We start from the raw sequence: 15909 nt of genomic DNA on the forward strand, positions 1-15909 counted from the left end.
CTTTGGTATCAGCATAATTGTGGCTTCATAGAAGGAGTTGGGTTGTGTTCCTTCTGTTTCTATTTGGTGGAATAGTTTGAAGAGTATTGGAGTTAGGTCTTCTTTGAAGGTCTGATAGAATTCTGCACTGAAACCATCTGCTCCTGTGCTTTTTTTGGTTGGAAGACTTTCTATTACCCCTTCTATTTCTTTAGGGGTTTGGGGACTGTTTAGATGATCTATTTGGTCCTGATTTAATTTTGTTATTTGGTGTTGGTCTAGGAAATTGTCCATTTCCTCCAGATTCTCCAGTTGTGTTGAGTATAGGCTTTTTTTTTTTTAGTAGGATCTGTTGTTTTTTGAATTTCCTCAGTTTCTGTTGTTATATCCCCCTCTTCATTTCTAATTTTGTTAATTTGGATACTCTTTCTGTGCCCTTTGGTCAGTCTGGCTAAGGGTTTATCTATCTTGTTGATTTTCTCAAAGAACCAGCTCCTGGATTTGTTGATTTTTGTATGGTTCTCTTTATTTCCACTTGATTGATTGCAGCCCTAAGTTTGATGATTTCCTGTCTTCTCCTCCTGGGTGAAGTAGCTTCTTTTTGTTTCAGAGCTTTCACATGTGTCATTAAGCTGCTAGTGTATGCTCTTTCCTGTTTCTTTTTGGAGGCATTCGGGGTTATTAGTTTTTCTTTTAGCACTGTTTTCATTGTGTCCCAAAGATTTGGGTATGTTTTGCCTTCATTTTCATTAAATTATAAAAGTCTCTGATTTCTTTCTTTAAAAAAAAAAGAAATTCAATCTAGATATAGTGATATTGTAATTCTAATACTTGGGAGATAAGGTAGAAGGATCTCTAACTAAAAGAGACAGAAAGAGAGAGAGAGAGAGAGAGAGAGAGAGAGAGAGAGAGAGAGAGAGAGAGAGAGAGAGAGAGAGAGAGAGAGAGAGAAAGGGCGGGGGGAGATCTGGAGTTTTTCTCAGTCAGGGCTACATGGCTAGTTCCAGACAAACCTAGGCTCATATAAAAGATCCTCAAAAAAAGAAAAATGAAACACATAGAAAAGGATAGGGGATAAATAATGGAAGAAAGAAAAATAAAAGAGAAGGGTAGAAAAGACGGAAGAGAAGTCAAAAAAGAAAAGAAAAATAAAGGAAAGAAGGGAGGAAGGAATGCAGGCGAAAAGAAGGAAAAAAGAAAGAAAAGGTAAAAATTTAGAACATAATGAAAAGATTAAAACAAGCACATTTTTAAGATAAATAATGCATTATTATATATTTTACATATACATGAAATGTTGAAAGTCAAATTTATAGCAGTGAAAAGAATGGAATAGAGATTATGGAAGCCTGAGGATAGGAGAGGGTTTGACCAGTTAGTACAGGGTACTAGAACACCTCAATTTTTTCAAAGATACATATTCCAACAGAAATGCTAGCTTGTAGTACAGGAAATAATACCTTAGGAATATGTGAGCAATTTAGCTATATAATTTGTATGTTCATGTATGTATATATATATATATATATATATATATATATATATATATATATATATATATATATATATATATATATGTCAGTGTATGTGTACATATGTGTGTATGTGATATATGAAAATGTATACAGTAGATTCACACTCCCATGAATGCTCACAAATTGACCAGAGGAAGATGGCAAGTGTCCTGTTTCATTAACTTCTCACATTATTCCCACAAGACAGGGTCTCTTACTAAAACTGGAGCTATGCTGGTGGCTAGAAATCCCCAATAGTTCTCTTTGATCACTAACCTCTGGAGTACTAGAATTACATATGTATTACATTTGATTTTTTAACATGGTCCTTGAGATCAAAATAGGTACTCATGCTCTTACAACTGCCTTTACCCAGTGCACCACTGCCCCAGCCCCTGGTGTATAGGATTTTCCCCTTCTTTTTCTACTTTTCATGTATGTTTGTATGCATGTGTATACGGTATATGGAAGTATATGTAGGCTTACTTTTGTATATGTATGTATGTTCATGTGGAGACCTAAGGTTGATGTCATAAATCATCTTCAATCCCCTTATCACATTTTTCATTGAGACACTCTTCATAAACCCAGAGGTCTCCAATATGGCTAGTCTTCCTAGCCAACTTTCTCTGAGGAACCCTTTCTCTACCTTCTGGAGATGGAAATTATGAGCAGGTGCTGAGTCATCTCCCCAACCATATATATATTTTTTTCTTTTTGAGAAAATTAACTATATGAATGCACCTCCATAAAAATTTCAGGCATCTATGTACAATGAATGTACCAAGAAAGCATGGATTTATTCTATTGTATGTCCAACGTGTTACAAACTGCTAACTTCTTGAAATTAACAATTTTTTAAATGTATTTGCTACTTGAGAATTTCATACATGTAAGTGACATATTTTTATCACAATTCCTTCATTCTGTCTCCAACTTCTCCCAGACTTTTCCATTACATTCCCTTCCCCACTTCATGTCATTTTCCTCCGTAAGTAAATATTTTGTAGTACACTTTCTTGTTAGTTTAGTGTATGTGTGTGTATGTGGTGTGTGTATGTGGTGTGTGCATGTGGTGTGTGTGTATGTGTGTGTCCAAATGTACATGTGGAGGTCAGAGGAAAGTTCTTTCCGAAGTAAGTTTTTTCCTTCCACTATGTGCATATCAGGAATCAAACTCAGTTTGTCAGATTTAGCAGCAGGTAATTTTGCCTGCTGAAACCTCTTTTCAGCACCTCCTCTTCCTCTTCTTCCTCCTCTTCCTCCTCCTCCACCTCTTTCTCACCCTCTTCCTCTTCCTTCTCTTTCTTTTTACATTTCTTCTCTTCTTCTATTTTGGGTAACCCATTGAGTCTAATTAATGCTGGCTGGATGCATGCAGCTGTAGCACCAACCACCCATTGGTGCATGGACAATCTTCCATGAACCACAACTCTGGAGATAACTGACTGTCTCTTACCAATCTACGATCAATTGATAATAACCCTTAGCTCCCCTACCTATGCTGGAATGTTAATAGACTTGGTCTGTTGTTGGTTTTGTACAGTCCAACAGAGTAGCCATGAGTTTGTTAAAGTAATGGTCCTGTCATGTCCAAATACACTGTTTTGTAGCTCTGGTTCTTACAGTCTTTTTACTTCCTCTTCTAGGAGGTTCCTTGAGTATTAAGAAGAGAGAGCATAATTTAGGGCTGAACACTCCATAGTCATTTATTCTCTGCATTTTTAGCTAACCTGACTAATTTTTATATAAGCTATATTTCATGCAATTTCATCTGAGAAATAATATAATTTTGTAATTATTATTTTAATACTTACTTATGTAAACATAGGAATACTCAGTTAGAAATGTTTTATCTTTAAACAACATCAATATAGTCCAGGAAAAAATTTCTTCTGCTAGATGAATATAAAAAAGATATGATTCATGCAGATACCAAGCATAATATGATTCAAATTAGCTTAAAGCTATAAGAAAGTATATAAGGCTATTCCTGAATGCATTATTGGATTATCTGTTTTGTAATTATTTATTATTTTTCAAGAGCTTACTGTGTCAAGTAAACACAAATCAACCTTGCCTTCTCATGTAGCCTCAGCGTTCCAAGAGCCACATAGTTCTAGTGGATCTATGACTTCAGAGGTCAGACCAACACCCAAGACAAGCACAAGAAGGTTGAACACAAGCACAACAGTGACTGCTTCAACATTCCATTGGAGAAGTAGCATCCCTTCAAAGCTGGCCACTCTGAAAGGCACAAGAAACTCAAAGAAAGCAGTGAACATTATGAATGCTACCAGTTCTACTCCCAATGTATGGTTTGAGCCAGTTTTCCTTAAAACCACATTGTCCACGATGGTGCCTGAAACAACAGGGAAGAATACAGGTTTTCCTTCAATGACTACATCTAATTTTACCAGGACTGAGACACATAACGGAGTTGTATTAAATAGTACTCTTCCATCAGACACATCTACCACTGTAACTATGGCAGAAACTAACATAACTGAGGTGATTTCAACCACAGAGCATAATCCTAATCATACTAAAGTGCCCCTTACTAATTCTGTTCTTGTATCCAGAACAGAATCCACAACTAACAGCATTTCCTATCCAACCACTAACCAGCCAATCAAACAAGAAGCCTCCTCCACTGGAATGCCCACTGGGCGCCCAAACTCCATAATGAGCAGTGAAATTACTACTAGTCATATAGAACATTTTGTGGTGACCCCAAATATGGTTATATCTCAAGACACATCAGCAACTACCTCAGGGTCAGGAATGCACTCCAGTGTATCTCAGAATTATTCATTGTTAGAGATATTCACTCCTCTAAGCAAAAGTTACAAAGCCCCATCCAGGACAAATTCATCACCACTGGAAGGAATCAGTCCTGAAAGTTCCTGGAACACTACAGTCAGAACAAGTTCTTCATCACCTGTTAGTTTCACATCACAAAGACATCTACCTATTACTCATCATACTACCAAACAAGGTTGGGCCACAACTCGAATACAATCTAGCACACGTGAAGAAATGGATTTAATTACAGGGAATAGTCCTAACCATACTGAAGTGCCTATGAATTTTTCTCTTCTTGAACTTTCAACAAAAGACATGTTTACTGGAAACACATCTTTTACAACACTACCTGAGTCAATATCAGAAGATATTTCTTTTGGACTCACCACTGGGACTCCTAGTTCCAACATCACTGCAAAATTACAACAGTTGACAAATAGTCACACTGGACATTTTATGGTAACCTCAAGCATGGTAACTTCTGAAAACCCATCAACCTCTGCCTCATTCAACATCACTAACTCCAGTAGGGTTCATACATTTCTACATTCAGAAGCCATGGATCCTCCCAAAAATAATATTTCAAAACCAGAGACACATAATCCTTGGGAACAATCTGTGTTTGCAGATTCCATAACAATGGCACATGAATCACATTCACCTTCTGTTATTTCTTCCATGATAGACAAACACAGGACATCATCTACTGGTTCTGTTGACTATGTCATTACAGTCTCTAAGGACATAATCCCAATAAACTTGCCCAAAAGCTCTGAAGCTGTGATTTCCTCAATACAAAGCTTGAATAGCAGTCCTCAGAAAAGTTTCAACATTGCACAAGTGTCCAAAATCTCACAGATGACCACTGTTTCCTCAGTTCCAAAAGGAAACAAGAAAAATGGGAGCTCAACAGCCCAACTCCAAAAAACCATTACCCCTATACCAGTCTTATCTAAACATGAATATTTCACAACAATTCTGGGCAGATCTGAAGACACCACATTTTCATCTCCACAGTCAATTTCCTTTGCAACAGCAGAGATTGGAAAACAGACAGCTTCTTCCTTGAACAGAGCATGGAAAAATTCCAGTAAATCTGAAAACATACAGTCAACTAGAGAACACAGAACTAATGTACCCACTACTCCTTCCCTTGTCATATCTGTGACAAAAGATATATCTTCTGGCAGAACATTCCTTTCTAAGTTGCACAACTCAATATCAGAGGACAATTCCACTGGAATGTCTACCAAGTACTTAAGATCTACAACCACCACAGAATCAGAAGAGACTACAACCAGCCCCAGGGAACATGCCGTGGTGACATCAAACATGGTAACTTCCAAAGATCTATCAACCATTTCTTCAAACTCAGAGATTGAACACAATGGGACACAGACATTTACACTTTCAGAACTCATGGATAATTCTACCAACATCAACCCTGCAACCACATCAAGGACTCGTTCAGTTTTGGAAGGATACATGTCTACAAGTTCAACAAGACCTACAAATGAGGCACCCTCACATTCTCCAGTTCCTGCCAATGTAAGCAGATATAGCACCTCCTCTTTTGTTTCTGCCTCAATTGTAACAATTTCTAAGGACCAAAACCCTACTAGATTATATATGTCCCCAAAATCAGTGAGCTCTTCCATACCAAGCTCCAACAGTGCCCAACTCTCCAAAATCTCACAGACAACCTCTGTTTCCACACTCACGCTAGTGGAAGGCATGAAAGATAGCACTTACAAACATGCTATCACACCTTTATCAGTTTCACTTGAAAAGGAGTCTTTTACAACTATTCTGCCAACCATGGAACAAGCCAAACTTTTACCTTCACAGTCAGTCTCAACTGAAAGCACAGAGATTGAGACAAGTATATCTTTCCCATTGAGGACAGCGTGGACAGATTTCAGTACATCTGAAGACATAAACACAACCAGAGAATACAATACTAACCATATTGAATTTTCCACTAGCCCTTCTCCTTTTGAATATAGGACAGGAGTCATGTCTGTGGATAGCATATCCCCTTCAGACCTTCAGTCAACATCGCAAGCTACTTCCAGTGGAACCTCCATCAATCTCCCCATTTCTACTATCAGTGCAAAGTCAGAAGAGATGAAAAGCAGACCCATAGGAAATTCTCTGGTTATCTCAGATATTTTGACTTATCCAGATACCTCAACCAGTGTCTCAGTCAAGAGTACCCACTCCAGTGGGGCACATACATTTCCACATTCAGAATTCATGGCTTCTTTCCAGAATTCTGCTTCAGCATCATGGACACTTACCCCTGAGAAAGGGTCCATGTCTATAGATTCCACAAAATCACAAGGGTCACTTTCACTGACCTCTGATACTTACTTGCAACACACTCACAGTAGTCACTCTCCCACAATTTCTAAGGATTCAATCCCAACAGATTCATACACAAGTTCAGGCCCTGTGCCTGTTCAGGTTCCAAGCTGGAGCAGCAGCTCTCAGTCAAGCTCAAACACTGTTCATGATTCTCAAACATCACAGATGAATGCATTTTCCACAGTCACACCAGGGTCAAACATGGGAGCCAACCTTTCTATACCTGAATTCCAATACACCACCACATCTCTATCAGTGCCAACTGAAAAGAAAACTTTCCCCACTAACCTAACTACAGAAGTATACACACTTACACCTACACAATCAACATCATATGAAAATACAAACATAGGCACACAGACAATTACCCTCCTGACCACACTGACACAAGCTAACACACCTGAGAAACTGCACTTAAGTACAGATTTCATTAGAAGTTCTTCTGAAGTACCTAATAGTTCCTCTACTCTTATATCAAGTACAATACCCATGTCTCCTGATAACACAATACTCCCAACCCTTCAGCATTTTACACCAGAACATACCAAGTTTACATCAGAAGATAAGACCAATGGACTTTCCACCAGCAGGATCACAGAAGCAAAAGAAATCTCTACAAACCATATTAGGGATTCTAATGTGACCTCAAACATTGCCCTCTCCTTAGAAACACCAATCATGTCATCAGAATCAGAAAATTTCATGAGTTTCAGTCGAGCCTCTACAATCACAGAGACATCTATACTTCTAAGCCAAAGTCATGAAATCCCATCAATTGCAACATCTTCAACTTCTCTAGGATATCTTGATGAATCCTTCTTAACATCCTCTGTTACATCCACAGGAGAAAATAGCACCTCCTCTCCTGACTCTGTTGTCTCAGTCTTTACCTCCTCTAAGGAGGCAATTCCAAGCAGGTTGGATAAACAGTTACATAATTTGTCCACTTCATTTCCAAATTGGACCACTAATACACATTCAACCCAAGAGACTTCCCAGGTTACAAACTTTTTACAGAGAAACTCTACTTCCTCTGTTAAATCAGAAATAATTATGGAAGTGAGCAGTTCCATACCCCAATCCAAATCTTCTATTGCTCCTGCATCAGTTCCAACTAAAACTATATTTTCAACCATGTTTAAGCATCCCTTGATGGGCACTACAGTTTCTATTACACAGCCAACATTCTCTCAGGCCTCTGAAACTCTGACTGAGACAACATCTTCCCTAAGCCAATCACTTCCCCAAACTACTACTCTCGAAGAGACCACTTTTCCCACAACACATCAAACTGCCTTTTCTCAATTAACCCCTAACATGTCTACTAGTTTTTCTATTTCAGAATCAATTAGAACTGGCACAATCACCACAAGAAGCCCTCTTTATTCCTCAGAATCAAAAGACATTACTCCTGGAAGCATTCCCAGACTCATTACCTACCCTAGCACAGAAGGACACATAGAGTTAACCTCAATCTTTGGAGCAGCTACTTCTGGATATTTCCTAAATGATACCCTATCCAGGGATACTGCAACCACTGTTCCTATGACAGAATTTTCTTCACCTGAGTCTCAAACATCTCCACATGTACCCTGGATATCTGAATCTAGCACTTTTGAGGAACAGTCACAAACAAGTTCTTTATCCAAAGGAAAACATACCTCTGCAGATCCTACATCAACTATGATGGTGAAAACCACACTTTCACCAGTTACTTCTACCTCTCAAGGACAAAATGTCTCCTCCCTTGATTTTGTGACTGCACCAGTAACTTCTATTCATGAGACAATATCAAACGGAAAAGATACAAGTGGTACTTCTGGGAGCACCTCAGTTCAAAATATGGATACTATAGTGCTTTCAACCACAGGTTCTTCATATAACAAGAAAACTTTGCATACAAGTCAAATTTCCTCAAAAAATCCAGGAACAAGAGTAGAAACTGACAGTCCTGGAATGCATCCCCAAGGCACTGTGATAGGTAATTCAGTTCCATCAAGATTAACTGAAATTATGGTCTCACAAAGTAATTGGGACACAACAATTTCCCCATTAGTGACCTTATCTAACTCTAAACATGCAAAAACTCAGAAATCACTACCCATAGCTTCAATAGAACAGGAAACTACCAGGTCTGAATATACTGATTTAATAAAAAAATATAGTTCTGGTCTTCTTAGAGTGGCCACTAGCACTATCCCTAGAATTTCAGGAACAGAAGCTAACTCAACTGATAAAACATCCATTTCAAGCTCTGTATCCTTTGCAAAGACAACTGACAGCTCAGTGGGAAATGCCTCCAGTAACTCTACTCTTTTCTTTCCAAGCACTGACATCAGTCAAGTAATTAATGTTGAGGAATCCTCCAATATCACCACTCTTATGAACACGTCATATCCTATAGCTTATACTGGGGCTCTCTCTTCTGTAACTCAGATGGTTTTACATTCAGACTCAATCTCCATTCCCAGCAGTTCTGAGTTACTCTCATGGACAGACTCTCCACTCCATGAAGCAACTTCCTCTGTGGATTCTATACAAACTATACATTCATCATTTTTTCCTGCTACTTCTCCATCAGAAGGACAAGAACTCTTCTTTCCCTCTTCTGGGGAATCAACTACTGAGGAGTTGGGCACAAACTCAGCTTCCTTTAAAACTTTATTTCCAAACTGGAGCACCAATGAGATAGCCACTTCAAAGGATGCCCATACCTCACAAAAATCTTACAGTTCCACCAGAACTGAAATAAACCCTGTGGACATAACCACATCTGGACCTCAGGCCCAATACACTGTAGCACCTGAGACTCTTTCATCAAATAATGCTGCCTCTTCCTTGTTGACAATACCAACCAAGACTTCTGTTTCCCCTCTATTACCACAGAGCTCAACCTCAACTTCTTTTCCTAAGGTTTCATTCCTCACTTCTGAATTGTTTAAGACAACAGATATATTGGGTAGAAGCTTGGAAACTGAAATAAATTTGCCTCCAAATTTGAACAGCACGTCACTTGAAATATTGGGCTTATCTGAGGTAACTACTGATACAGAAAAACATCATTCTTCCTCAAGTTTCACTGTAACCAACATGAATACCATTAGTATGGGAGATGAATTAAGTTCCTCTGAATCAATGCCCTCTGAGTCATCTAGAGACACAGATACAATGGGTATTCCTACCTCTGTATGGGTGACTACTATGTCCACAACATTGCCTAAAAATTTAGAAACAACAAGCTCTACTACTGACCCATTTTCTCATTTGACTTCTGGACTGTGGGACAATAGCATATCCCCAGAAACCAACAAACCTTCAGCTCCTGTGTCTACTCTCCATTTGCCAAGTTCTGAGACTGATGCTACTTCTGCTATGAACATATCAACCCCATATCAGACTCCATCTCCAGAGTTCTATGAAGTTCCAGTAGAAACAGTTTCCATCTTAAATCCTTCTTCATCTATTGTAAAGTCTACTGAGGTAACATCCTTCCCAGAGTACAATTTTACTAGGCCTTCACCAGAAAGTGTCCATGTTCCAAGAACTGTTATACAGCCTTCAGCTGAGACCACATTGATCGACATAGGAGCAACACTTTCTCCCACAGAGGAGATGGCTTTTATTAGCACAGCCATCAACCCAAAAGACAGTTCAGCTGTGACTTCCAAGAGTCACCATTCAATAATACAGTCGAGCCATTTGATTGCCACCACTGTAAAAACACTTCCTTCTTCAATTTCAACACCATTGCCCTATCCTGCTTCCACTACCACTGACTCCACAGCCAGCTCATTCCTCCAGAGGATTACTACTTCTTCAGGTAATTTACAAACTGAAGATAACACTATTTTGATAATAAATGTTAGGTCTCACTATTCAATGGTTATATCTATAATCTTGAAACCTAGTAGTTCCCAACACATCAAGATATCTTTATCACTCTTCTTGAGAAAGATAATGACTAAGTGTGCTGACTTGGGAAGGGTGAAAAGTGCTTATCAGATTTCTAAATATTCAACCAGGTTGATAAATAAGAATCATTGTTTCTGCATTCCTAATTACAAGTTGCGGAGGCTCATAGGCAATACCACTTTCCTATGAGTTAGAAAGAAAATTAGGAGTTCATTATATATTAGGAGTGCATTCATATTAATTATTTCTACAATTTTCATTATTGAATCAGAAAAAAATTGTGCAAATTTGTGAATTTCACTTTGATAATCTCATACATGGTCAAACAATTTTCTCATCATCCACAATTCCTACTATGAACTATTTTTACACTCTTCTCTGCCTTCTCTTAGATTCCTTTAGTCATTATTTTCTTTTGGAGGCTTTTATTTGCTTGTTTGTTTCCATCTAATATAAAATCCGTTATATTTATTTTGCTGTCTGCCTAATGATGTTTAATATGATTATTTATAGTTCCTACAAATTGCTTCATTTCATTCTTCTGTATGGCTGAGTAAAACACTGTTGTATATACTTTATGTTTTCAAATTCAGCCATTTATTTAAAAGCATGTATACTTTTTTGTGCATTAGTGGAGATGGAACCTTGGATCTTGCCCATATGAAGCAAGTGCTTTACAGATGACCTATACCCTCTCCCTCCATACTAGAAGATTCTTAAGTCAACACTGATTGAATTCCTAACAGCAATCAGTTCTAAGGACTGAGCTAAGCATAGACAAAGCAGAAAAACAATCAAGGTCACAAGTAATTACTACAATGTTATAGATGGTATTGTACAATTATTAATAATGATTAATTGTGATGAGTGTGACAATTAGGCTTATATAGCACTTATTTCTATGTCAAGTGCTGTTCTATAAGGGTTTTTAACCCTTAATGTAATATTATTTTGTATCTACATTTATAAAACTTCATTGTAATGAAGTTGAGATAAAGAGAAGATGAGAAATATTTTTCTCACCATCATATTACTGACAGAATTAAGCTGAAAGCTTAGACAGGTACACTTGATATATGCCTGTCACTGTAGCATGTGGAAAGCTGAGACAAAAAGATCCTGAGTTCAAAGAGAGCCAGGGTTACATAGTGAGACACTATCTGAAAAACCCAGGAGAAATAGCTTAGTGCTAGAATACTTTCTAGTATGCATAATGCCATAAGTTTGATTCCCTATCACCCCCTAAAGAAAAAAAATTCACACTATCCAGGAATATAAATGTATCTTCTTAATCATTAACTCAAACAGGGTTATAAAAAATTGGAAAATACAAGAGATTCTGGAATTACAGTAGCCATGGCAGGATTTTTCAAGGGAGATTGTAATCCTTACCAAATTCAGGCTGACGTAAAGTTAGAGGTATTTTGGCAACATGGGGATCCTCAGTGGATAGATAAGTTATGCATAAAGGACTAGACTTAAGGCAAAGAAACATATAGATAAAAGACAAATATTTTTCTTTGATTTGTTTCTGTAGATCTACAATTTCACAATTCACATTGATTGGCCCATATGCTCTATGTCCAAGAAATACATACATCCCTTATTTTATTTTATATGTGTGTGTGTGTGTGTGTGTGTGTACATAATGTATATCATAGTACTGACAGAATTACATAAGAGTATAATAATCTATATATGGCAAATGGAGGCCCAGGCTGGCCTAAAACCTATTCTGTAAATTAAGGTGACACTGAATTCAAAATAATCCTGCCCAAGCCTTATGTACAGCAGAGATTATAGATATTGTCAGAACACCAGTCATGACTTAAGGGAGGGTTTCTGCCTTTGCATTGAATATGCTATTAGAGTTACAACAGAGTGAAAGAGTAGTAAGAAAAATGCAATCATGAAAACTAAAGGAATAAAATGCTTGATGATATTCCCAGAAATGAAATCACACTTCCGAGATAGCAGTAAGTACAGGAAAAGGCCTTTTAGGGATACTATATCTGTGAAAGAACTAAATTTGGTACCAGATTTTATTTGTGACACAAGTAAAAAAAAAATGCCCTCCAAAACCACTACTACCTTATTGGAAAGTATGTTTGAGTTCTACACAGATACTTTTAACAAGTCACAAGAGAGCTAGAGATATTTGAAATCATTGACTCACTTTCTTTATTCATTTTATTCTATACCACCAAGCAGGCCTGAAATTCATGATTCTTTTGCACCACCATTCTAAATGCTTGGATTTCAGGTTTATAACACTATATGATATTTTGATTCACAATATCTATAACACTATATGATTATGATACACAAGGATCTTGCTTCTATAACCGATATTGCACAAGCTATGCATGCTGATATACATGTGTCATCCTAGTACTCAGGAAGTGTAGACAGGAGGATCAGAATTTCAAGGTCATCCTGAGCGATGTATCAAGTTTGACACATGTCTGGGCTGTATGAGACCCTGCATTAAATAAAGAAAAAGTGAGAGTGGCCCCATAGGACAACCAGAAGTCTCATCTGACCTGGACCCCTGGTAGCTCCCAGAGCCTGAACCACCAACCAGACAGCAAACAAGGGATGGTCAGAGACCCCTGGCACATATATAGCAGAGGACTCCTATATATGAGGTCTGGCCTCAGTGGGAGAGGAGGTGCCTAATCCTGAAGAGACTTTAGACTCCAGGGAAAGGAATGCTTGGTGAGTGAGAGAGGTATTCTCTCAGAAGCAAGTGGGAGGAGGAATGTGATGAGGAACTAAGGGAGGGGAGATGTGGAGGGGTGAGCAATGACTGGAATGTAAACAAAATAATTATAAAGAAAAGAGAAAGTATGAGAAAGAGAAAAAGGAGGGAAGGAGGATAGCAGGGAGGTGAGGAGAGAGGGAGTGAAGGAGGGAGAGTGGGAAGGAGAAAAATGAAGTAAAGATCAACAGTAGAAAGGAAAGGGTATAAGAAAAGAAATGCAGTCAGCTCTGCCCATAGTCAGGATGGACAAATTTATGCATTTATAGGAAGGTAATGGACGTAAGAACTGGCTAGTCATCCTGTATAGCTGTGGTTCAAGATCACTTTCACAGACTCTAAGAAAGACATGTACTCAATGGACTAACCTATTTAGACAATGGGCTTTCTGGAAAAGATAGTTACTTGCTTTCTTCCTCACTCTCATCTTTAGGAATAGAAGATGGAATGCAGTACTACACAGATACATCTAATGGAGCCATCCATGGAGACACTGAAGGCCTGGACAAGGGTCCTCTGGCTTTCACATCACCTGCTAACCATAAAGGTAGATCCCACTATGCATATTCCCAAGAAATTAGAAATAATACCCTTTATGTTATATCCTCTTTAAGGGCAACAAACTTATTCTTCTTAAAGAGACTGCTGTATGACTTCTATGAATCCTTGTCAGAGTTATATCTTTGTGTAATGGTTCCTGGATTGAAGCCAGTGTATACCACTATTCTCATAACATGCTGAACAAGCTTCGATCCAAACCACAAAATTTGACTTCACTCTTCCCCATTCTCTCTCTAAAGAATTTCTATGTACCAACTTCAACTAACTCAAAAACAGTAAAATTTCAAGAAGTACCACCAAGTCCTCATTGATATGCTAATTTAATAAAACATATGTTAAAAACTGTGATATAAACAGATTGCACAGAAAGGCAGCAAAGGGACAAATTATTATAATCCACTGTTGTGTGTAGGAGTGTTTTGGATAGGCTGCAGCAGCTCACGCATGCTAAGCAAGCACATTGTTCTTAAGGCCTGTTTTCAGCATCTCATTAGCAGACTCTAGATCAAGGACTTTGCTGCTGAAGAGAAATCTCACTGGAAGATTCTAAGCACAAGTTTTACTACAAATCATGCTCTCAGTTTCTCCCTAAGGGATTCTAGGCACATAGTCTACTGCTGAGCTATATCCCTATGTCTTTTAATCAAATCCCTCAAGGTCTCCTTATATTCCTTATGTATTTGAGGCAGTCTTTGAACTTGTGGTTCCTGCCTCAGCCTCATGAGTATCAGGAATTATAGACCTAGCACTACACTTTTTTAAAAATAGTATTTTCTTTTCTTTTTTTTAAAATACTGCTACTTTTACTTTTTTTTAATTTAAAGATTTATTTGTTTATTTATTTATTTTATGTATATGAGTACACTGTAGCTGTCTTCAGACATGCCAGAAGAGGGCATCAGATCTCATTACAGATGGTTGTGAGCCACCATGTGGTTGCTGGGATTTGAACTCAGGACCTCTGGAGGGGCAGTCAGTGATCTTAACCTCTGAGCCATCTCTCCAGCCCAGTATTTTATTTTCAATTGTAAAACTCTATAGTCATTGTGCTTTACTATAGCTCAACAGAACACTTGCTTAGTGGGTATAAAGTGCCAAGTTTAACCTCCAGTACTGCAATCAATCAAGTAATCAATCAATCAATCATCAATAATTGCTTTTCAAAAAGTATAGAAAAGAAAAAATACAATTCCTAACACATCACAATACTGTTCTTTTTGCATACTTAAGACTTTGCATAAGCTGGGGATACAACTGACTTGATACAGCATTAATTCACATGCACAAAGAACTGAGTTTGAGCTACAAAATTACATAAACTTGGCATCTTTACGTATACCTGCTATTCCAGAACTCTGGAGGTGAAAAGGGGAAGACCAGAAGCTCAGGATCAACTTGAAATAAATCATAAGTTTGAGGCCAGCTTGAGCTATGTGAGACCCTGTGGTCAATAAATGTAGCTGAGTGGCTACCACATATCAAGCAGTCAAACATTAATAGATATTACCAAACGAGACTGATGACAATTAAAATTGCAAATCAGATATTCTGGTAAGAAAATAAACCATAATTAATTCTCAGTGAAGGTGGATTTAAGCTTGTTCATGAAACGAAACAGAGTTAATGATACCTGAGGAGGGTTAGATATGTCAGGAAAAGGGAAGAGTTTAAACTTGAGCAGTAGAGAAAATAGAAGGGAACAGGGATTAGATTAATGTGGTCACAAATTTATGAAGAAGTTACAGCCCAAAGGGATAAAGGTTCAGTTGGTAAAGTACTTGTCTAGAATTCACAGATTCCCCAAGTTTCAATCGTTTCCACATTATAAACTAAGTGTGATGGTACAAATTTATAATCTCAGTGATTAGGAGGCAGGCAGTTCAAAAATTTAAGAATCCCTCAGCTATGCAGTTGAGTTTAAGGCTAGTCTTGGAAACAGAACATTCCATCACACACACACACACACACACACACACACACACACACACACCAGAAAATTTAAAAAGCAGA

The 15909-nt window shown here is 37.9% G+C and overlaps 1 protein-coding gene across 1 annotated transcript in view; it reads left to right on the forward strand.

Moving 5' to 3' along the window:
- The window catches only part of Muc16 (mucin 16, cell surface associated), a 243453-nt gene that overhangs the window by 30049 nt on the left and 197495 nt on the right, over window positions 1-15909 (forward strand). Inside the window, exons 2-3 of the mRNA XM_052189402.1 lie at window positions 3538-10485; window positions 13772-13885. Of these exons, the coding sequence (XP_052045362.1) occupies window positions 3538-10485; window positions 13772-13885 (7062 nt within the window). The remainder of the gene's footprint in view (window positions 1-3537; window positions 10486-13771; window positions 13886-15909) is intronic.

This window comes from Apodemus sylvaticus, chromosome 7 (assembly GCF_947179515.1).
Source record: "Apodemus sylvaticus chromosome 7, mApoSyl1.1, whole genome shotgun sequence".
Taxonomy (NCBI): Eukaryota; Metazoa; Chordata; class Mammalia; order Rodentia; family Muridae; genus Apodemus; species Apodemus sylvaticus.